Source organism: Humulus lupulus, chromosome X (genome assembly GCF_963169125.1).
Source record: "Humulus lupulus chromosome X, drHumLupu1.1, whole genome shotgun sequence".
Lineage (NCBI taxonomy): Eukaryota > Viridiplantae > Streptophyta > Magnoliopsida > Rosales > Cannabaceae > Humulus > Humulus lupulus.
The window spans coordinates 184,690,793-184,713,566 of record NC_084802.1 but is presented as its reverse complement, the minus strand read 5'-3'; the positions used below and the strand labels follow the sequence as shown (position 1 = coordinate 184,713,566).

At 32.2% G+C, this 22,774-nt stretch overlaps 3 protein-coding genes and 1 non-coding gene across 4 annotated transcripts; 2 read left to right on the top strand and 2 right to left on the bottom strand.

Moving 5' to 3' along the window:
- Window positions 1-6,571: 6,571 nt before the first annotated feature.
- On the bottom strand, window positions 6,572-6,657 carry TRNAM-CAU (transfer RNA methionine (anticodon CAU)). Its single transcript is given in 2 exon segments — window positions 6,572-6,607; window positions 6,620-6,657. It is a non-coding gene; the product is annotated as a tRNA-Met (tRNA).
- A 1,418-nt stretch (window positions 6,658-8,075) lies between these two features.
- On the top strand, window positions 8,076-9,022 carry LOC133804383 (heavy metal-associated isoprenylated plant protein 28-like). The gene is made up of 3 exons (XM_062242550.1): window positions 8,076-8,486; window positions 8,583-8,655; window positions 8,750-9,022. The coding sequence occupies exons 1-3, from the start codon at window positions 8,481-8,483 to the stop codon at window positions 8,950-8,952; spliced, it is 282 nt and encodes a 93-aa protein (XP_062098534.1). The 5' UTR covers window positions 8,076-8,480; the 3' UTR covers window positions 8,953-9,022.
- A 2,764-nt stretch (window positions 9,023-11,786) lies between these two features.
- On the top strand, window positions 11,787-14,938 carry LOC133803621 (uncharacterized). The gene is made up of 6 exons (XM_062241722.1): window positions 11,787-12,112; window positions 12,599-12,941; window positions 13,026-13,297; window positions 13,406-13,602; window positions 13,699-14,140; window positions 14,602-14,938. The coding sequence occupies exons 1-6, from the start codon at window positions 11,923-11,925 to the stop codon at window positions 14,625-14,627; spliced, it is 1,470 nt and encodes a 489-aa protein (XP_062097706.1). The 5' UTR covers window positions 11,787-11,922; the 3' UTR covers window positions 14,628-14,938.
- A 1,504-nt stretch (window positions 14,939-16,442) lies between these two features.
- LOC133803155 (AT-hook motif nuclear-localized protein 10) lies at window positions 16,443-19,874 on the bottom strand. The gene is made up of 6 exons (XM_062241118.1): window positions 19,717-19,874; window positions 18,670-19,287; window positions 17,851-17,903; window positions 17,592-17,723; window positions 17,331-17,492; window positions 16,443-17,075 (listed from the first exon to the last, which is right to left on the bottom strand). Exons 2-6 carry the CDS (start codon window positions 19,235-19,237, stop codon window positions 16,833-16,835), a joined length of 1,158 nt encoding a protein of 385 aa, XP_062097102.1. The 5' UTR covers window positions 19,238-19,287; window positions 19,717-19,874; the 3' UTR covers window positions 16,443-16,832.
- Between the last annotated feature and the right edge of the window lie 2,900 nt (window positions 19,875-22,774).

Below are 22,774 nucleotides of genomic sequence, written 5' to 3'. Positions count from 1 at the left end.
GCTGTGCGTGTACGAGGGGTGTAAGTGTGGTTCGGTCGGACCACACTCTTGATCCGAGGAGAGGGCTGTGCCTAGTGCATCCCCCGGATGCCTAGACACCCTAACGTGCGCGTCCGAGGAGGTGTTCATCCAAGCAGCAGTTGCTTGGGACCGAAGAGACTAGCTTCATGCGAGCCCAGCGCCAAGTAGCCCACATAAGGCCCGATCGGACATAGCACGCCCAAGGAGATGCACACCCCACGGTCGAGCGAGTGGTGTCCGAGCATCCAAGCGCCTTGCACTTCCGAGGAGCCTGGCCACCAGCAGCCCAACATGTCCGATCGAACACGGACATCCAAGAAGGGTAAATGTGGTTCGATCGAACCACATGCTTGCCCAGAAAATTCAGTGGCCGATCGGCCACTTTCCTTGACCTATCCATTTTTCATACCCCAAGTTTAACCCTAAAACCTAAACCGTAAGAGCAAAGCCCTAAATTCCCTATTATAAACACCTTTTTTCATCCATACATACAAAAACAAGATCAAAACATAGAAGTAGAAAGGTTTTTTCATGTTCTTGAAAATTTCTATGCTTTCAAAAACCCCAAAATCCATACTCATGATTTATATCAAATTAACCTATTTTTCTTGAAATTCCTATGAAATTGAAGAAAATGTTGGGTTACCCATATCACAAACATCATCAAAACAGCCACCCAACACATTATACAAGCATTCATGTGATATTCATGAACAAACTCAACAAAAAAACTATCAATGGGTTTCGGCCATGGCATGGATTTTCATGGAGATTTTTGAAAAATAACAAGCATGGAGAAGAAGACTTACTCAAGGTTGAAGGACCTTTGGCTTGCTTGGAGATGGCTTGAAGAAATGGAGAGCTTCCCTTGAAGTCCTTGAAGATTCGGCCAAAGAAGAGAGAAACCTTGGGGTTTCGGCCAATAGAGAAGAAAGAAGAAGAGAAGTTTAAAAAAAAAAATGTGTGATTTGCTTGTGTGAAGAAAAGTGGGTAAAAGTAGGGGTTATTTAAAGGAAAAAATGGGGCTTATTGCTTATTTTTGGACCCTTGGCATTCTGGGGCTATTTTTTCTCCCCACGATCATGGACAATTTTTGCAATGATTGTGGCCTATAAATTGTGGTCTACTGCATGGAAAGAAGATGAACAGTTATTATTTTTTATAATGCCGTCAGCTGGAGAAAAAGTTTATTATGTGAATGTATCATATAATAAACTTGGGGGACAAATGTTATCCCAAAATTTGAAAATGGTGACGTGGCAATAGAATTGACACGTGGCATGGATTAGTTGGGTGATCTGGCTTAGTAATAGCCCAGTGCATCAGTGAAGGGTTTGGACTGCTTGAGAGATGTCATAGTCAACCAAATACACTCGAGGAGAATACTTGGGCTAAGGTGTGCTTGGCTCAGAACCTAGTCCGAGGAGCCCAAGTGTTTGGCTCGGACCCTAGTCCAAGGAGCTTAAGAGATGGGCTTAGACCTTGGCCCGAGGAGAGGCCACAACAGGTCCGATCGGACCCTAGTCCGAGAAGCCAAATGCTTGGCTCGGGCCTTAGTCCGAGGAGCCCCTAAATGCTTGGCTCGGACCTTAGTCCGAGGAGCTCCTAGGTGATTGGCTCGGACCATGTCCGAGGAGAGCCATGCATGTGTGCCAAGGGATTGGCTCGGATTCCAGTCCGAGGAGCTCCTAGGTGATTAGCTCGGACCATGTCCGAGGCTCCAAGTGATTGCCTCGGACCTTAGTCCGAGGAGAGCCAAAGTGATTGCCTCGAACCTTAGTCCGAGGAGAGCCAAGGAGGGTGGCTCGGACCTTGGTCCGAGGAGAGCTATGCATGCATAATCTTGAACCAAAGGAAAGCCTAGAGGATTATGGACCGTATGCAGGTGTCCAGCATGCATATGTCCGACCAAAAGACGATATTCATCAACAAAATAGACTAGACTACGTCAAATTTCCAGAAACAACTTCAGCAAGAATCGGTCTGGGCACCGCGGGAATCTCTCATTCCTCACTCAAATTGAGGAATTTGTTGTATTTTGAATATTTTGTGTAATTTAAATGTAATATAAATAATAGAATATCCCGATTCTAGAGGGATATCAGTTTAGAATCCCAAGCCTATAAATAGAGGGTTAATGAGATCAAAAAATGGACTTTTGGCAATTTGAGAATTGGTCTGAGTTCTAGAGAGAGAAAGTGCATTTTTTCTTTAGAGAACCCTTTTTGTATTCTTGAATATTTACACTGAAGAAACTCAGTTGACACTGGTTCATCTGATCTTGGGTGTGGATAAAATAATAAAATCTCTAAGTGGATTAGGCTATTACCGACTGATCGGGGCTGAACCACTATAAAATCTCTTGTGTTATTTACTTTTCTTGATTAAACTGTCTGTGTCGTTTACATTCTCTTGAAGGCTTGTCGTTATTGACGTTCTCACGTCGTTGGCTAAAAACACAGTCAACACAGACATATGAGCTTTTTTTTCTTTTTTTTTTCAATTTTTTCATTCATATTTTCTTTCTTTTCATTTTTCCATTATTTTTCTTCTTCTTCTTTTCATTCTTATTTATTCATCTATTTTTTTTCATTCATCATTTCTTTTGTTTTTTTTTTTCATTTTTATACTTATTATTTTCTCATTCTATTTCTTTTTTTTTTTCATTTTTTTCACACATATATTTTAACATTACATAATTATTCTACTATTTTTTTATTTATTATCTTTTATTATTGTAATTATTTTTATAGTTTTTTCCACTATATGTAAAAAAAATTCAAATAAATTTTTTTAGCATTTTCTTTTTACTGTAACACTTATAGGAATAGCAAAATTTGGAAAGAAAACTAATAAAAATATGAAAACGTGAATGGGTAACTGGTTACCTTCACATTCTCTGTGTGTATATTTCTGAGGGTAACTGGTTACTTTCACGTTCTGGTGTTGGTATATTTATGGTTTCTTTATGGTAACTAGTTACTTATGTTACTAAAATCATAGTTACTTCTTCTTCCTTTTTTAATGAAGTGTTCTTCCATTTTTTCCTTCAAATTTGATGTTTATTTTCATATTTAATATGAGTAACTCGTCACCCCTCTTAGGTAACTGGTTACCACTCTTATGGCAGAAGGTTACTCATCTCAGGATAACTAGTTACCCCTCCTGGTGCATGTTATTTAACCTAGCTCTAGGATTTTTTTTAAGATCAATCAAGTAATTGGTTACCCTACCCAGGATTTGAAAAAAAAGCGTACAATCTTAAAAAAAAACATGTTTATAATAAATAAATAATAATTTTAAAAACAATTCATATTACAAAAAAAAAATTGCAAAACAACCAAAGAAAAATTTAATATAAAATTAGTAATATAAAAACAATATAAAAAAACAAATAACCTAAAAAAAAAAAAAAATCAAATTACAAACATACCCTTCCAAATTTGATTAAGAGTAAAACTATGGCATAAACCAACTTTTATACAAAAATATGGGAAAATAAACCCATAAAAATGAAAATACTTAAAAAAAAAAACCATAGGTTAACTTTTTTTGAAAAAAAGCTATATTTTTGCACACTCTATTAAAAATCTCATATAAAATATAATTTCCTCAATATCAAATGAGGGTGGGCAACCTTGGCCTCAAGTAGGTCTGCCTATGTTGAGACCTATTTGGACTACTTTTGTCGTTTCAATAGCTATGTTTTTCTATGGTCTCTATTCAATATATATATATAAAATATATTATTTTTTAAAAATTAAAAAGAAAGAGAAAAAAAAGGGTAAGAAATTATTGTGTTGTTCTATCATCTTTTTTACCATGCATAATGGTATGAGCCCTAATGTGGAGGGATGGAATTCATGCCCATTTTTAACAAGAAGAAATCAAATAAACAATTTACCAAGAATCTAAAATAATGACAAGCACAAAATGCAAGCTAATAATAGACCTTATAATATATATATATATATATATATATAAGATGATTAGTGAATATATAATGTAGATTCTTAATCTCCACTTACGACCTTAAACAATTTCAATCAACTACTACTGGCAAGAACATGCCATCCACCACCAAAATGCCAAAAGGGTCTATGTGGGCCTCTCTCTAGAGATCGTAGATTTGTGATATTATAAAATAAGAATAATGATATATGTACTAGAATTATGCAATAAAACATTACATTTATGACGTTGACGTTTTTTTAAAACAATAGGTTCTGTTTAAAATAAATTTAATTATTTAAAATAAAATTCAAATATCAATTGTTGTAATATTTTAGTACATAATAATTATAGTACACGCATCGTTACTTTACTGTAAAAGTAAACACTACGTACCTTGATTGGAATGTAAGTTCGAGGAACCAGCTCACTGAGATGACTACCATATCACATCAATGTATTTAATTCAAATACAATGCATCATCATAATTTTTACACTCCTTAATTGGCTGATTTGTAACCTCATTATCGATAGCTTTATAAAAGAAATTAAGATATGTTTGACTAAATCAAAACTCCACTACATCCTTTTCAAGAAGAGTTTATGTTTATGTTTATGGTCGTTCTCGATATGACAGAGCTAGAAAATTTGGTGAGAGGAGCTATTTCGTTATTATTATTTTAGAATGACACTTAAATGAAGAATTTTTTAATTTTAAGATTGTTTGATTATTCATGAAGATATATATATATATATATATGTATAAATACTTTGTAATTCAATTTATATTGGGCCTAATTGCACCGTAACACTGTTGAGCCCAGTCCAAATTGAATGAGATGAGATGACACCCATTACTATGGGCCTAAGTCCAATAAAAAAGAGGAAGGCCTGTTTTGGTCATCCTAAGATTGTGGGATAGTTTATTATGTTATTAACCCAAGACAAAGAGTAAAGACCATCTTTGGTATTATTTTCTAAAACAATAACATCTCATAGTGCTAAAAACTAAGAAAAAATATTAGAAAATTAAATATATTTATAATTAATATGATATATATAAAAAGAATATGAATATTTTTAATCGTAATTGGATTAGATCAGTTTTTAATTTGATTTTTATAGTCTCATCCGCTATCCGATCCAATCTAGTTAATATGCAACTTTATAAATCTAATCAAATCCAATTGTAATTGGATATCCAAAATTGTGTAATTATATTGGTTTAGATTGGTTCAAGCTAATTGAATTGGATTGGATCGTGAGACGTCATGCTCTTTGGTATTATATTCTGTTTTTTTTTTTAAATTGTATTTTCATATATGATATTACTCCTTCAAATTAAAATGGCATATGATGCTCTGAAGTTTGGAGCAAATTTATCCCATGTGGGCATAATTAACTGTTGGAACTTCATCTTAATCTCTCACAGCTTAATTTGGCTGCCACAACAAATCGTATACTACAATATTAATCATTTCTTTCATAATCCCAAAGCTCTTGCACCATTATTCCATTTCTGTTCCTTATGCACAACATATTGAAGATCCATCATTTTATTTCTTCACATTTTACAGGTCAATTAAATAAGATACAAGAAAATTATATTATAATTTGGTCCAAATCGGTTCAACCCTTAATCAGGCCTTAGGCCCCCAAAAAAAATTCGAGGCCCTAATTTCATAAGATTTTTTTTCGAGGACTTTATTACCATATAATTTTAGGCCTCTTTTTTAAAAAAAAAATTGTACACCTTAAACTTTTGCCTAATTGGTCTTATGGTTGAGCCGGCCTTGATTTGGTCGATGTACATTTAAAATTAAGTAAAAATCTATTTAAACTAATTATGTAAGCATCTAAGATTAACCTAATATTAAAACCCTTTCCTCTAATGCCTTGAACATTATAGAACAAAAATGAAACTTTATCATTACATTGTGTAAACCAATCTAAACTCAAGCGATATTCTTAATACTGATCAATAAATTATATATATATAATCATCAATTTTCTCTTAATGAAACCACTATGTTTGTATTATGATTGTTCAAAGATTTACATCAAGGCAAAGAACTAAAAAAAAAAACTTCAAATCCATGATTTTGAATCAAAAGTAAAAGGATATCATCATCATTAACACACACATATATCTATATATAACCTCATCATATCATATGAGTTTTTTTTAACAAAATAATAATTAGCTAAGTAAAGCAGTGATCTTTATAGTCAAATATAACTATGGACTTAGATCATTGTTTGAGCAAAACAACATAAAAACTTGAATTTCATAAATGTGGTTGTGGAGGAGCATTGGGTTTGTTTATAAAGTTTGATCTTTTTGACTAAGCTTATTTTGGTATATGGTCCAAAAAAATTTAAAAAAAAAAAAAAGAAAAAAAAAAGCAAGAGAATATGATAATGATTGATTGATGGGAGTCTTTCAAGAAAACGACAAACTCGAGATCCAGATTCCAAATCCAAATTCTAATCCAACTTTATGGGGGAACTCTCTCCCTCTGAATCTGATCCATTTCTTTTCTTTTTTCTTTAATAAAAAAATATATATTATAATTAAAAATAAATAAATAAAAGAAATGGGGTGAGAGAGGCTCGAACTCTCGACCTCAGGATAACTCAGACAGCTATGAGACCTACGCGCTAGCCAACTGCGCCACCACCCCTATTTGCTTCTTCTAACTAACATTAATTATATTTGTAGTTTTTTTTGTTGGGAAATTTTAAATAGAATAAATATGATTTTTTTTCCCTTGAACTTTTCACAGTACTAGATTATACTTCTTAAAATATATAACAAAGTTAAAATTTTCCTCTGAGCTATTAATACTATTAGATTGTGCCCCCTGTTACGATTTGCAAAAAATAATTAGTATTTTAGTCATCCAAACTTTGACAACTAGCAAATTAAGCCCACTTTAATTATAGGAGGCGAAAATGCTAATTATTTTATGCAAATCGTAACAGGGGCACAATCTAATAGTATCAATAGTTTAGGGAAAATTTTAACAGACAATATATTTTAAAGGGCACAATCTCCACAATCTGGTAGTGTAAAAAGTTTAGAAGACAAAATTACTATTTATTTTTTTAAATATATTTTTATGACGGGTTTGTATAAATAAATATTAAAGCATTTGATTTCTTGTTTAAGAACTTTGAGTGTATTTGGTTTGTGTTTGATATGTGTTTGGTATTGATATATATTCTATTTTTTTTAAAATAATTTTATTACATATATATGTAGGATATATATTTAGTATCTGTTCCATATATGTTTTGTATCATACATAATGATTATATTTTGAAATAAAAAATTGTCTAAGACTGTAAAAATGATTAAAAAAACAAAACTTGAAATTAAATATATTTAAAGGAATTACTTTTTTATTTTATTATTTTGGTACATATTATCTATTAAGCAAACTAAGGAATCCAAAAGAAAAATACCAAACTTGCTGTGTAGTTTAAACCCTATTTGTTTTATTTATTTATTTTGTTCCTTATTCCTTTTTCTTTTCTCAAGACCCTTTTCCTTTTTCCAATAGAGTGCAAAATTAACACATTTTGGTAAGTGTAAAATAAGCACACACAAACAAATAAAGTATAGTAGGTAGGTAGCTATGCCAAGTGTCAAGCTGTCAACTTGTTGAGTTGGGGGGAATCAAGTTATGTATCAAAACTGAAAGAGTTGCTAACCAGTATCACTGGTGCTCATCACCACACAAGTAGATGGTATACCGCTATACAATTTAATATCAGACCCTACTTATTTGAATTAATAAGTATTATAAAGTATTACTAAACAATTATAAAATGTCACCTCATGTAGTATTAAACACCTTAAAATGTCAAATAACAATACTCCAAAACTTACCGGAGCTAGTTGGAATTATTTATGAGATTATTATCCAAATTTCAAAAACCCAACTTTTTTATTTTATTTTATTTTTATATTAAATTTTGAACAAAACCCAAATGAGATATATATAAATGAATTCCCAATGGCCAAAGATCCCCAAGAAAAAGGGAAGTTGGACTCGTCAAAGCCAATCATTTCAAAATGAGCCATTTGCTTTGCGCAGACCATAACAGCATCGAAGGTTGAGCTTCTTATTACTATTATTACTCTTGTTATCTGGTTTTTCATGGTCATTTTCTGGTTTGTCTGTCTCCCTTTCAAAAAGAAAGAAACAAAAGCAAACTTCACAGAACCAAAGACCAAGATCCACTTTATTATTCTCATCGTCATCGTCATCATCTCTTCTCTTGTTTATTTATTCCCTCCCTTTCTCTTCTCTCTCTCTCTCTCTCTCTCTCTCTGTATATATATATATATATACACATAATCTGATATATAAATAATCATCAGTACCTGACTGACACTCCATATCCCTATCTTCTTATATTGTGTTTCATTCACTTCATTCCTTCACATCTATATTATTCTCTCCACCATTTCATCACCTAATCATTTGTATTGGATCCAATGGAGGTACATACATACATACATATATATATATATATCTCTTTCTTTGTTTATTTGTATACATATATAATGTTGAGTTTTAACATAATGTAATGTTTGTAGAGTGTGGAGTTGAAGGTTGAGATGGTTGGTATACATGAGAAGAGACTCAGGAAATGTCTTTCCAAATTGAAAGGTATTGGTTTTTGATGATTATATATAATAAGTTTGTTTTTGAATAATAATTTGGATTATTATCTCAATTCATCAATTGGATGATATTAATGCAGGAATAGAGAAAGTAGAAGTGGACACAAATAGTCAGAAGGTGGTAGTGACAGGGTACACACACAAGAACAAAGTATTGAAAGCAGTGAGAAGAAGTGGTTTGAAAGCTGATTTCTGGTCTGCTCAAAATGAGCTTCTTCAAGCTTATGCTGGAGGTGGAGTTGCCTATGCAAATTTCAGATTCCCTACCTTTAACTTCTTCTAGAACAACTTTTATTTTTACTATTATTATTATTATTTCTTTACTATATATATATAATATTAATATTAATATTAATATTATTATATATATAATATTAATATTATTATATATATAATATTAATATTATTTTTACTTTTATTTTTGGCCCCCTTTTTCTTCTTCTTTTCTTTTTTACAAAGGGACTTCAACATGTAACATGATGATTTATTTAATTTATACATAGAGAGACAGAGAGAGTGAACCAAAAAAAAAAATGAAGAATCCTAAGTTTTGGTTGATTTTTTTTTTTTTTTTTTGTTTCTTTCTCTTCTTTTAGCCATATTCCTCCAATCATAGCATATAAGAGAGTATCTTGATTGCCCAACTTGTTACATTTTAAACTTTATTCTGGTCTTTGTACTCTTGAACTATAAACAAAATCATGATTATTATATCAAGAGAAATTGATGAAAATAACATCTTTTTTTTAGTCATTTTAGAATTTGGTCTAGTTTTGAAATTTTTTTTTCAAATTAACTTCTGTCTAAAATTTCGACTAGCTGTCGGGGGTCATTTTGCAAAAAATTATTAAAACTATACTAGAATGCAAAATAACTTCAAAAAATATGTCATTTTGCCAAAAAACCCTTATATTAAATTAATTTTCATTTGAAACTTGTGTTGTTAGTTAAATAAACAATGCAAAAGTAAATAGACAAAATAACCCAAGCAAAGTATTCTCAAAGAAACCCTAAAAATTCATAGTTTTATCTAAAATATCATAACAAAAACTGCTAGTTTATCATAGTTTATTATCAGAATTTTTAATACTAAAATTACAAATTTATTTAATTAGTGGCTTTTAATATTATCTTTAAAATTTAAAACTTTACATTTTAGTTACTTAAAAACATTTTATGCATTGATGTTAACATGATAAATGAATAAAATAAAAAAAATGATAACATAAACTAAAATTTTCAAGATTTATTATTGCCCAACTTGTTACCATAATTTCAAATTATAATCAAAGGAACAAGAGTTTAGATCAGCTTCATCTCTAACTCTTTTGTGTTATATATATATATATATATATCTTTTTTAAAGAAAATACTAATAATATTAAATAAATAAATAAAAGTGGTGTCCAAGATTTTTTGTTTCTCGTTTTGTAGACAAAGAATAGAAGTCAGAAGTTTTATCATGTGGCCAAATTTGGATGAGCTACTTTGATACTTATGCTACTACCACGCTTATGAACATTTTATTGGGGTGAGCATATTTTCTGCTTAACTGCCCACTTGCATCGTATCATGATGCGGTTAATTTTCCTTAGGAGCCTTAAGCATCTACAATCGCTCATAAAATAAGGTTTAGATTTCATTATAAAGACACAATACTATTTGAGCAAGTTAAAATACCGACAAATTGTAATTATAAAGAGAACTTAATCTTTACAAACTCTTAGTCGATAATATTGACTCGTGGTATGCTATAGGAAAATAAACTTATTACGACGACACCTATTGCAACAACATAAGTATCGTCACAATATAGCTTTTAAAATCATGAAAAATATAAAAATAATTAATTAACCAATATAGATAACATTGTCACCGTTTTAGAGTAGAACACTTGTAGAGACGATATTGTTGCTGCTATAGATCTATTAAAAGCACGAAAAAATGCAAAAAAAAATTATTTATTTATAATTAATTAAAGACTTACATAAACCATATTGTCGTTACTATAGAACAAATTATCTATAGACAACATTATTGTGGCTATAGGTTTCTACAAAATTTTGTCAGTAAACCTCAGGCCAAAAAATTTGACAAAACTCAAAAAAAGTGGAGAAATTTTGATTTTAACATACATATACTAAAGTGAATTAAACCAATATTTCCCTATAAATTAATTTAATAAAAAATAATTATTATTATTACTTAAACTACCATGTATAGCAACAGCAATAGCATTAATATAGGCTTGAAATTTTAATTAAAACTTTGTCTTCACATCTATGGCAACGACTCGCTATAGAGACGACAATATAGGTGATGAAATTAAAAAAAATTGACAAGTTCTTCACCGATGATATTTTTGTCGTTGTTGCTAGTTATTACGACAATATTTTAGCAAGGACACAACATCATAGTACCCACACTAATGACTTTTTGACATACAAAGATGACTTTTGTCGTTGCAGTAAGCGTGTTTTCTTGTAATTACCGAAGCACGTCAAAATCAACTTATTTATTTAGTTCTTAACTTCTATTTCTCTTTTAATTCTCATTGTCTAAAAGTTGCATCAATAACTTTATTTACTAAGTTCATAAAGCCTAATAGTTCTCTTAAGATTATCTATTTACTAAAAATTTATTTTTAAAAACACATACCCATCTTATTATTATTATTTTTTAAAAAAAAGAATAGTTATAATAACTCTTGGTAAAATGACCTATTTTTTAAAGTCATTTTGCACTCTAACTTAGTTTTAATAATTCTTTACAAAATGGTCTCTCATAATCTAGACAACTAGTCGAAAATTTTGACAGATGGTCGAAAAATTTAAACAGCTGGTCAAAAATTTTAGACATAGACTATTTTGTAAAAAATGATCAAAAGTAAGCCAGAGTACAAAAATACTTAAAAAAAAAAAAAAAAAAAAAAGAGTTATTTTCACTAATTTCTCTAATAATAATTAATCCATCAAAATTACATAAAAAAAAAACACAAACTTTTAATTTTACGACAACATTTAAATTATTAAAAGTAAAAAGTAATTTTATTTCTAGTTTTTCACCAACAAAACGACAGGCTAGTTTTGAAAACATGGAGCTGTAGAAGCTGGTATGGTGGTTCATTTCTATTCGTTGGATTGCTTTGACACTTTCTGATCAACCGTAGCAGAAGCAACAGCCTGTGATCAAAGTGTTTTGGTTGGAGTTCGGAGCTGGAAGTTGAAAATTGTCGGAGAAGAGGAGAAGAAAGATGCACCTAAGCGAGAATGAAGGGATTGAGGGGAACACATTCGTAGTGACTGGGGGTTTGGGCTTTGTGGGTTCAGCTCTCTGCTTAGACCTCCTTCGTCGAGGCGCTCGCCAGGTCCGAGCTTTTGATTTTCGACTCCAATCTAACTTCTCTGAAGATCTTCACAAACGTGGAGTCCATTTCATTCAAGGTAACTCATTTCCATTTCTTCTACTTGTGCAAGATTTTAGCTTTTGAATTTACCCATTATCAATCAGATCGATCGTTGACCAATTCTTTTTATTTATTTATTTATGCCTCGATTTTTTCAGTTTGTATCGACAGAATTAGGGTTTGTTTATTGTAGTATTGATTTTTATTCCTATGCAGAAGTAGACCACATGAGCAGAATAAGAACACTCTTATTGATCTCTCTTCATTTTCCATTACTTCTACTTATGCGAGCTTTCACCTTTTGATTTGACCTGACCCCCTTTTAACAAGTAGTCAAATTTTGTTAATTTAGTCTCGATTTCAATTTGTATCAACAAAATTAGGGTTTTTGTAGTATTGCATTTTATTTCTATGCAAATGTAGTGTCATGAGCAGAGTAAGATTAGCACTGAAAAAAGTAGGCACTTGGATAGAAAACAAGACACCCAGTTCTTATTTTACTCTCTTTTGCTAAAACTGATAGGGGATGTCACCCAAAAAAAAGATGTTGACAAGGCTCTACGTGGTGCCGATTGTGTGTTCCATCTTGCTTCGTTCGGTATGTCTGGGAAGGAAATGCTGCAATTTGGTCGTGTGGATGCGGTTAATATTAATGGAACCTGCCACATCTTAGACGCATGCCTTGAACTTGGAATTCAAAGGCTTATCTATGTCAGCACTTACAACGTTGTATTTGGTGGAAAGGAAATCGTCAATGGCAATGAGGCCCTACCCTATTTTCCTATTGATGACCATGTCGATCCATATGGCCGTAGCAAATCACTCGCCGAGCAGTTGGTTCTCAAGAACAATGGTCGCCCCTTAAAGTAAGTACTTTGCAATTCTATTTTTATGGTGTTGAGTTCATAGTTGAAGGGTTTGAGCAACTCTTTTGTCTATGCACTTTACAGAAAAAAGACTGGAAAATGTCTTCACACCTGTGCCATTCGTCCAGCTGCTATTTATGGACCTGGTGAGGAAAGGCACTTTCCAAGGATAGTATCCCTGGCAAAGCTTGGCCTGCTTCTATTTAAAACTGGGGATCCAAGTGTGAAATCAGACTGGATTTATGTCGAAAATCTAGTACTCGCTCTAATATTGGCAAGCATGGGGCTTCTGGATAACATTCCTGAGAAGGAGAGACGTCTAGTAGCTGCTGGGCAGCCATATTTTGTATCTGACGGTAATAACTGCCCCTTTTCGCACCTCTTTTATGAATTGAAATAATGGGAATGGAAGTACTTCTGCTCCAAAATCTTTGTTGATATCTAAAAGCCCAGTACTTCTGTAGGGTCTCCTGTCAACACTTTTGAGTTTATTCGACCACTTCTTCAAAGCCTGGATTATGACCTACCAACTGCTTCTTTATCTGTCCCACAAGCTCTTGGTCTGGGAAAATTTTTCTGGGGTTTCTATACATTGTTATATCCATGGTTGGATCGATGGTGGCTTCCTCAACCACTGATCCTTCCTGCCGAAGTGTACAAGGTTTCTCTTCTCTGTTTGATATTTGATTTAGATAATATAGGTTGCTAATTTCTCAGATTTTTATATTGCAAGATAATGATTTCGTATCTCTCACAGGTTGGTGTCACCCACAACTTCTCCTTTCTTAAAGCCAAGGAGGAACTTGGGTATGTTCCAGTGGTAACACCTCGTGAGGGCATGGCTGCGACAATTTCATATTGGCAAGAAAGGAAAAGGAAAACACTTGATGGACCTACAATTTATACTTGGCTGCTCATTGTGATTGGAATGAGCACACTATTTTGTGCTGCCTATTTACCAGACATAGGACCCGTGCCATTTTTCAGAGCGATTTGCCTCTTCTTTTTTAGGTCATTGTGGATGCTAAGGATGGGGCTCCATACAGCTACATTATTACATGTTGGAGAAGCTGTATATGCATGGAATCTGGCCAATAGGGTGGACCCTGATAATGCAAGAGGATGGTTTTGGCAGACGTTTGCTCTTGGGATCTTTTCATTGCGTTTTCTCCTCAAAAGAGCAAAGAAGCAATCACGAAGTTAGCATTTTTGCACTAATCTATTTATAAAAGAGTGGGTTTTAGGTCTTTGATTTTCGTCAAGTTATTTGGTCGTTTGTGACTCCATAGATCCTTCACTCTCTCTCATTTCACCGTCCTTTTCACATCCATTTCGGGATTTTGTAATGGTCTTTTAACAGATTTCTAGCTAGAAAAAAAATCCATCTCAATCTTTTTTTTCTTTCTTACCGACTTCTTAGGCCATTTTCTGATATTTTTTCTAGAATTATAAGATATAATACTTGTCTGGGTCTCTTATCTTTTGCTTTGTTCTGTAGACTCTTTCTCTTGGGTTTGCCAGGAGAAGCTTTTATACATAGATATATATGCCATAGAAGAGCTCAAGATGATAATTATACTTTCTTAATTACCATTGTTATGGAGGACCTAAGCAGAGGACCTCACCGTTGTTATGGAGTTAAAAGTGAGTTTTTTTTTAGGTGGGATGCAGCAAGAAAAGAACTAAGGAAGAGGCATTTCGGTCTGCACAACCTCAAGTGCAACTGATATGACATCCTCCTTCCAAGGGAGTGTATTGTCGATTTAGCAGCTTCACTGCGATGAGGTTCTTTAAATTTTTATGTCTTTTTTTGGTAAGAAATACTCTTCAAATCCATTCATATGCTTGTATTAATAACTAGATAACAGAATATAATTACTATATGCTAAAAAGAAAAAACTAAGCATGTAGGCGAAAAGAAAATAATATATGCTGTTGTTTTGTAATGTTCTGTTGGTATATAAATTTCGAACTGAACAAGTCTTGGTTTCTTTCAATGTTTTCAGTCTTTTGAGTTCGAATTTGTTCATGAAATTAATTTTCATTGTTCACTTAGTTTCCATTTTTTTTAATTATTGATTGGTTCTTTGTCCCTTTTGACTCTCATTCAGGACTCAACAAGTGTACACAACAGTATTGAGTTTTATTATTGTTCTCTTATCATATAAGAATCATATAAAATTGTAAAATGACTTTTTGTAACACCCCATGTGGTATTAATCCTTGAGTTGCTTTAAAATTATTCATCTTCTATAAATCAAAATGAAATGCATTTGATAATGTTTTGAATTGGATGTAAGAATTGAAAACCAAACTATTTTTTCTTCAGTGAATTTTAGGAACTCTTTGTAATTCATCTCATTATGTATATTATTCAGAGTTGAGCTTATTATCTTTTTTCTTGTCATGATTACTAATTTTTTAAAAATTATTATTTTGACTAGCCAAATTATTGATAATTGTTCTTAATTTATAAATTTGTAATTACCTATCACAGTCCTTCGGGACATGACTTATTTTTTTAAAGTCATTTTGTATTTTGGCTTAGTATTGATTATTTTTTCTTTGCAAAATAATTTCTAACACTTGAGATTTGTAAAAAAATTATCAAAACTAATACAAAATTAGTTCATAAAAGACATTTTTCACAAATTACTCTTTATAATATTTGTACCCACATAACATATACACACATAGTTTATAACTTATTTATATTAAAAGGATTTATACTTTTTTTTTATTCTATTTTTTTCGATTACTTGTTTGAACTATATGTTAAAAAATTCATTTTTTGACCTTATATTTTATAAAACAGTTCAAATAGAAAAATTGAATATAAAAATAATTTTATTTTTGTTCTAAATGTAAGAATGATTTTATTTTATTTTATTAGTTTGGTGAATTATTTATGGTTTAATTTGAAAAAACTTTGACCAAAATCAAGTTTAGGGTTCTATTTGAACAATTTTACAAAATATAGAGTCCAAAAAATAATTTGTCGAAACATAATATCCATTCAGGAAATAGAATAAACACATGATCCAAAAAGATACAAGTCCTGGATAAAATCATATAATTAGTTAATTAATATGTTTGACCACAAAATTATATGCTCTTGCTATGCTATCACCTACTGTATTTACAGTTACAACTTTTTTTTTTCTAGAAAATATTACCCATTTGAATGTGACTCGAAAGATTTGAAAAGAATCCCAAGGAAATGGGAAGGGAGATAGCAAAGAAATGACTCTCTCTTTCGTTTCATGTAGAAGATGAAAATTTTCAACACTTGTATTAATGTAGTGTCCAACATCACAAGTTTCTTTTGGAAAATGTTTTGTATCCCAATCAAACTTAGATGGCAGTGCTGAAATTGATTTGATCAAGACAATGACAAAAAAAAGACTACCTTACTTGCATTGTTGGTGACTACTTACTTTTAATAACTAAAAACCACATAGAAAGATAGCCCTATATATAAAAAGTGAAGATGAACCAAGATTAGAATAAATTTGATGAGATTAACCATTGATAACAACATAGGGTGTGATGGAGGCAACAAGCCAACAATAATAACAACAAATTACCATGAGATAACTAGAGACATCATTATCTTAACACCTAACCTACCACTGGCTTTCACCTAATTTCTTCTATTGAACACAACACTAGTCACTACTCTCGCTACTACCTAACTCTAGCCAACACACCACTCTACGCTGGCAAAAGCCAAAAGGAAAGTCAAGCCTGCCTGAGCCTTATTCTACCAAACTTACAACGAAATTGATGAGATGGGACTTCAAACAGATATTTTAAATGCCTCCTAACATGACACTACTACTATTACTGATACTACACAAACAAACAAATTATTTGGGGGAAAAGGATTTTTCACTTCCATGGCATGCTACTCATGCCTAGTGGTTGGTTGTTGTTATTGCAGGCTCCTGTACTATGGTTAAGTGGGCTACCTGGCCCCCCTGAAGATTCACTTAGAGTGCCACGCGATGCTGGGCTGCCGGGCCCAGTTGGTCCGCCCCCAGTGCCAAGGTTCTGTGAGACGGACAATGGCTCCACCCGGTTGGCTGACTTTGATTCTTTACGGCCATCTGAGACAAAACTCCCTACAACCACCTGCAATGCAGTGTAGGACCTCAAGATTATTCTCTTATACTACTGAAAGACACACACATATATATATATATAATTTTTTACAAACTCAACACCAGAGAACTTTTAAAATTATTTATATCTATCTTTACCAATTATTCTAATTTTATAGGGAAAATGTTGTAAAAAGTGTGTTGTTCGATTCTAAGACAAGCGAAATTGCAGCAGATACTCAATAAAGATCAATGCCTATATATTTGCATGATGAAGCATATGTACCTGAACAGGAGAAGCAGCCATGAGAAGGCCAGCCACACCACCACCTAAAACACGACCATCCGGACCAGACAACGAGACGCTCAGCCCCCCTGTTCGACTTCTCTGTCCACCATTTTCGGATAAAAGAAACGAACCAGAGAGTGACAGAATTTCAAATCGCCCCTGCAGATGAATAAAACATAATACACTGATTGAACTTTGAACCAGTTGAGCTAATAATACCAATGAGGTGCTAGTAGGAGAAGAGACCAAGTCACAAACCTCATATGTAACGGTTCCACCAGATGTGGCTGGCTGGCGAAGGGTGACATTAGATATGGCTCCATTGGCCGAGAGAATGCACACAGCCCTCGGACCATGCTGAGAAAATGACATTATTTTTGAAGACACATCCTGCAAAAACCAATTACACCTCTCTAAATTAACAAGAACATATGCACCAGACCATTCTTTTGCTTCTACGTTGCAATTTAATAAATAATAACAAGAAATATAGAGGAAAAAATACAAGAGAAATTACCTCTCCGGCTTTGACTGTGATAACATGTGGTGTGAATCCGAACCCAGCTGACCCTGCACAAAAGAAAAATTATTAGAGCTCAATATTCAAGTACTATACATTTAATCAAATGAGAATAATTAATTTCATTATCTTAATGACAGAATTTTCTGACACCTAGAGGAATAAAATATTATAATTATTATCCAAAGTAATAATATATTATAATACAATCAAGGGTCTGGATGAAAGGACGAAATCCAATTAGTTTATTATCGTCAAATAAATATTAAATTGATCGAACGGTTATTAATTATTTTAAAGTAAAATATAAGAATTAGAAAGTTCATAAAACCGAACTTAAATACATAACGAAATGCGTTCCCAAACAGGACAAAATTCAATACCATAAAATAAGTCGATGATAAGCACAGGGCAAATGTGTAATTTCAATAAATAAAAAATCTAAAATTCATATTTAACATAATAATTTTAAGTATAAACTCACTCAAAAAAGAAACTTAATGAAAAGGCCAAAATAAACTAAGTCAAAATCTTTATTACTTAAGACTTACATTCAAGTGATAAATGGATAAAAACTTTAAACTCATAAACCCAACGAAGATTGTAATGTTTTACTTTCATATGTACTCAAAGTAAATAAGGTGGTGGCTAATGTGATTTATTCCCACAAAAATCTGAGATTCGAGTTCTTTTAAATACCTACATTTCAATTACTACTATTTTTTTTTTTAATATTCAAATATTGTAAGATTAAGCATAAAGTCTAGTTTTAAAAATAAAATAAAAAATAAATAAAAAGAGAGAACTTTTATTTACCCATGGTATCCGATTGTTGCTTTTTGGTAGAACCTGGCGGTCTACCTCTAGCTTTTTTCATGGACGAGGGAGAACCGGGACCACCGGCCGAGCCACCATCCGAGGGAGGAGCAGCCGCCGCCGCTGTATGAGGAGAAGAAAATCCGCCACCACCGGACTGATTCACCACCACAGAAGGTGGCGGAGGGGACAGCGCCAATGCCATAGTGCCATCTGGGCCATACTTTCTGGGTCTCCCTCTTTTCCTTTTCATTGTCTCACCACCACTACCCATGTTGTTCATATTGAGCCCAGAACCACCACCACCACCACCAGGAGACACTATACCGCCGCCGGCTGAACCATCACCCGAGACCACAGCTCCTCCTCCTCCTCCGGCGCCGGGGCCGGCAGAGGATTGGTAAGAGGGTGAGGTAGCTGCAATGGGCTTGTACACTCCTGTCCCATCTGCAGCAGCAAAAGGCATTCTCATGTTCTGTAACATCGGCTGTGACGCCACCGGACCCTTCTGCAGACCAATACTGAAGGGCTCTCTACTCGTTAAAAGTCCAGTTTCAGATCCTGACATCTTCTCTTCTTTGTTCAAAGTATTTTCACTCAAGTTCCATGCAATCTTACCTGAAAGATTTACGCAAACTTTAGTCTACATCACATCACTACTACTCAGATCATTACAGACCCAGATACAAAAACTACCAAAGATATATATTTTTTATGTGTTAACTTCACCATGTAAGCAAATTCTTAAACCCTAATAACTGCGAGGGAAGCATAATTATCCCTAAAGAAAGAATTTTTATTCGAAATTTAACTTAAAAACACCGATTTTTTTTAATCGATTCAAGATGAATTATGGGCAAAATTCAGCATTACACAGATACGAACAATTTCAAAATTAAAATATAAAAATTTAATTAAAATATTTAAAAATTAGAATTTTAATTTTTTTTTTTTAATTTTTAAAGAAGTTCACAGTAAAAGAATCAGAAATAAAAAATAAATAGGGTGAAAATGAGAAAATAGGCGGAAAAATCACTGGAGACTCACCAATAATTCAGGAAAAAAGAAAATCAGCCAATTTCAGAAGAGGATGAATTTCTAGGGTTTCTGGATGAAAACGAAGAGCTGCACCGGAAGGCTTATTCTAGGAGAATTCTCAATATTTAGATATAATAATAATAATAATATTAATTATTATTATTATTTTAGATATATATTTTTACGTTTTCTTCTTTTCTCCATGCCTTGCCTCTTACGGGTTTTAAATTTTAATTTTAATTTATTTTTTAAATAAATAAATAAAAAAAAGCAGGTAAAAAGCAGGCCAATTTGCTTTCTCAACCAACCACAGAAATAATAGCAATAATAATTATTAATAATAAATATAATAAAGTAATTGCATTTACTCCAACGCCTCTTTTTTTTCAAAATTATTTCAAATTCAACCCCACGCGCCGTTACAAATTCAAAAATGATAACCTTACGCGTCACGAATCTCAAGCGAGTACAGATTTTTGGTACTCTCGGCAGTGGAGTACAAATCTGGGTGATTTTGGATTTGGCTCTTTGTTGCTTTCTTTTTCTTTTTTTTTTTATTTTTTAATTTTGAAAGCATCTTTGATTACAACAATAAGTCATTACTCATAATTATTATGTATTTATTTTGTTAAAAAAAAAGTATATATTTATTCTGACCAATTAATTTATTTTAGGTGGGTAATGATGATGATTGTTTTTTCTAATTTAAAACAAAAAATAAAGGTTTGTTTTGGGTTGGTGATGGGTAGTTAAAGATATTGAATTGAAACTATTAAGAATTAAAATGTTGGGTTGATTAGCATGTTTTCTTTAGGGTTTATATCATTTCATATGTTTTAATTTTAGGTAAATATTATATATAATCAACAAAGACTGCATAATTGCCAAAATTGAATAGAAATAATTTTTGTTGTCAAACTTATTATTATTGTTTGGGATATTTGCGGCAAAACCTATTGAATTTTTATGCGTTAACGCACATTTAACTCCAATAAAAAATTTTGACGACAATACCCTTAACTATTACCTTTTTGTTGCAGATGAGCCATTTTGACTGTTAAGTGCCAGCTAAATCCGTTAAGTACCCACAAAGACATCGTCCTCATCATCATATGCAGCAGCATATCGTCTCCAAAATCTCGAATTCTTATGGCTCAGATTTAAAAAAACTTGGGTATCTAAATGACAGAGAACATGTGATCTCACCCTCTATAGTAGGGGTGTGCACGATGTAGTTTGGGCGGTTTGAACACTTTTTAATATACCACGCCACAAGTGCGGTGTAGTAGCTAGAACACACCGTGCGGCGTGATTTGGTTGCATCAAACCGACCAAACCAGACCATTTTTTGCGGTGTGGTTTTGATGGTTTTTCACGGTGTAAGTGTGTTAAAAAATATGTGTGAGATAGAGATGGTGATAGGGAGGAGGAGCAAATGAGATGAATGAGTTGTTGTCGTGTATGATGTGTTAGAGAGTAAGGTTATACCATAATTTAAGTAGGCTCCTAGTTTCAGGTTAGGTTACTAAAAAATAGTATATATGTAAAGTTTAAATTCTTTTAACATATTTGTAAGTATGCAGTGCGGTGTGGTGTAAACCAAAATTTCACACCGCCAAACTGCACACCGCACCGCATCGCATAGTTTAGCTAAGATACAAACCATACCGAACCATTACATTTTTCACATTGCGGTTTTGCTGTGTAGTGTGGTGCGGTGCGGTATGGTCGATTGCCGCGATTTGCCGGTTTAGAAAATCACCCCTACTCTGTAGATCTGGGTTTTCTGGCATTGTCCTACCGCCATCAGAAGCACTTCAAATTAGATGCATGGCTGGAGTTTTCCGCTCTACAACACTTCTGAGTTTGAGCTTTGCTTGTTGAATAGACGACTACAAGCGGCTTTGGTTTGAGTTTTTTGGGTTTGAGTCTTTGTTCAAGAACAAATCTCATAAATTCAAATTCAATAACAAATCAAATTGATATTCTAGAAGATGTTTAGGCCGCTGATTGTCAAATTGAAAATGATAAGAATGATTTAGATGTTTGGCATATTTAATTTTTTAGTTAATTATTTGTTTTTTAATTTTTTGGGGATTTTTAATTAAATAAATAATTAAATTTATTTATTTTTAAATGTATATAAATAATTAATAATTTAACATGTGGCCTAATAAAATATTGCCAGCAATTAACAGCCAAAATGACTCATCTATAACAAAAATGTAACAGTTAGGGGTATTACTATTAAATTTTTTATTAGGGTTATATATGAGACAACCCAAATATTCCTTAATATTTTAACAAAATCTCTAACTCAACACATTCTTACTTGAATTAGAGCTTCATATTTATATTATGTTTAATTTTGACTCATATAATGTATTTTATTTTTAAATAGTTTTTTAGTATAACAATAAATTGTAATTTATTTTATATATTTAAAAAAGAAAAGAAAAAACATCAGAAGTACTTTTTTATTAACTTCTAAAAGAATGTAAGAAACACTTTTTATTGTTATTCAGAATGGGGAAAAAAAAAAGTTGTCTTTAATTTTCACCTACCGATTCTTTTTTTAAATTATTAATACCTACTTTATTCATTTGGAAAATAAAAAGCAGTAAAAAATGTTGCTTGAAAATTTGAAATGGAAAAAATAAATAAAAAAAAGTGGCTATGACTTAGGTGAACCATTTTAATTTGGACCACAATTTTTACTTTTATTTATGGACATAATTACCCCCAGAATCTTATTGTTAGTATTATTAAGAAAGAAAGAAAGAAAAAGACAAAGTAAATGGACAAATTATTATTGTCTTAAGATTTTCTTTCAAGACTCTTCTTCTTAGAAATCTACATTCATTGTACATACCCCTTCAAATTTCAAATCAGAATAACAAAAGAAATTCTACTCATTTTGAGAACAAAAAGGATAAGAAAGTGAAAGAGAATGGATGCCAGTCATATAATATATATATATATATATATAAATATTTGAGTTGATTTTAATTTATTATCAAGGTAGGAAAATACTTTTTAGACCTTCACTTTTCATGATATCATGAAT

Excerpts from the sequence above, each read along its gene's own strand:
- LOC133804383 (XM_062242550.1), top strand. Across the intron at positions 8,656-8,749 it reads ATGTCTTTCCAAATTGAAAG|GAATAGAGAAAGTAGAAGTG; the intron begins GTATTGGTTTTT and ends ATATTAATGCAG.
- LOC133803621 (XM_062241722.1), top strand. The coding sequence starts at position 11,923 with ATGCACCTAAGCGAGAATGAAGGGATTGAGGGGAACACATTCGTAGTG. Across the intron at positions 12,942-13,025 it reads AACAATGGTCGCCCCTTAAA|AAAAAAGACTGGAAAATGTC; the intron begins GTAAGTACTTTG and ends TGCACTTTACAG. Across the intron at positions 13,298-13,405 it reads GCCATATTTTGTATCTGACG|GGTCTCCTGTCAACACTTTT; the intron begins GTAATAACTGCC and ends GTACTTCTGTAG.
- LOC133803155 (XM_062241118.1), bottom strand. The coding sequence starts at position 19,237 with ATGTCAGGATCTGAAACTGGACTTTTAACGAGTAGAGAGCCCTTCAGT. Across the intron at positions 17,724-17,850 it reads TCACAGTCAAAGCCGGAGAG|GATGTGTCTTCAAAAATAAT; the intron begins GTAATTTCTCTT and ends TGGTTTTTGCAG. Across the intron at positions 17,493-17,591 it reads GTGGAACCGTTACATATGAG|GGGCGATTTGAAATTCTGTC; the intron begins GTTTGTGACTTG and ends ATTCATCTGCAG.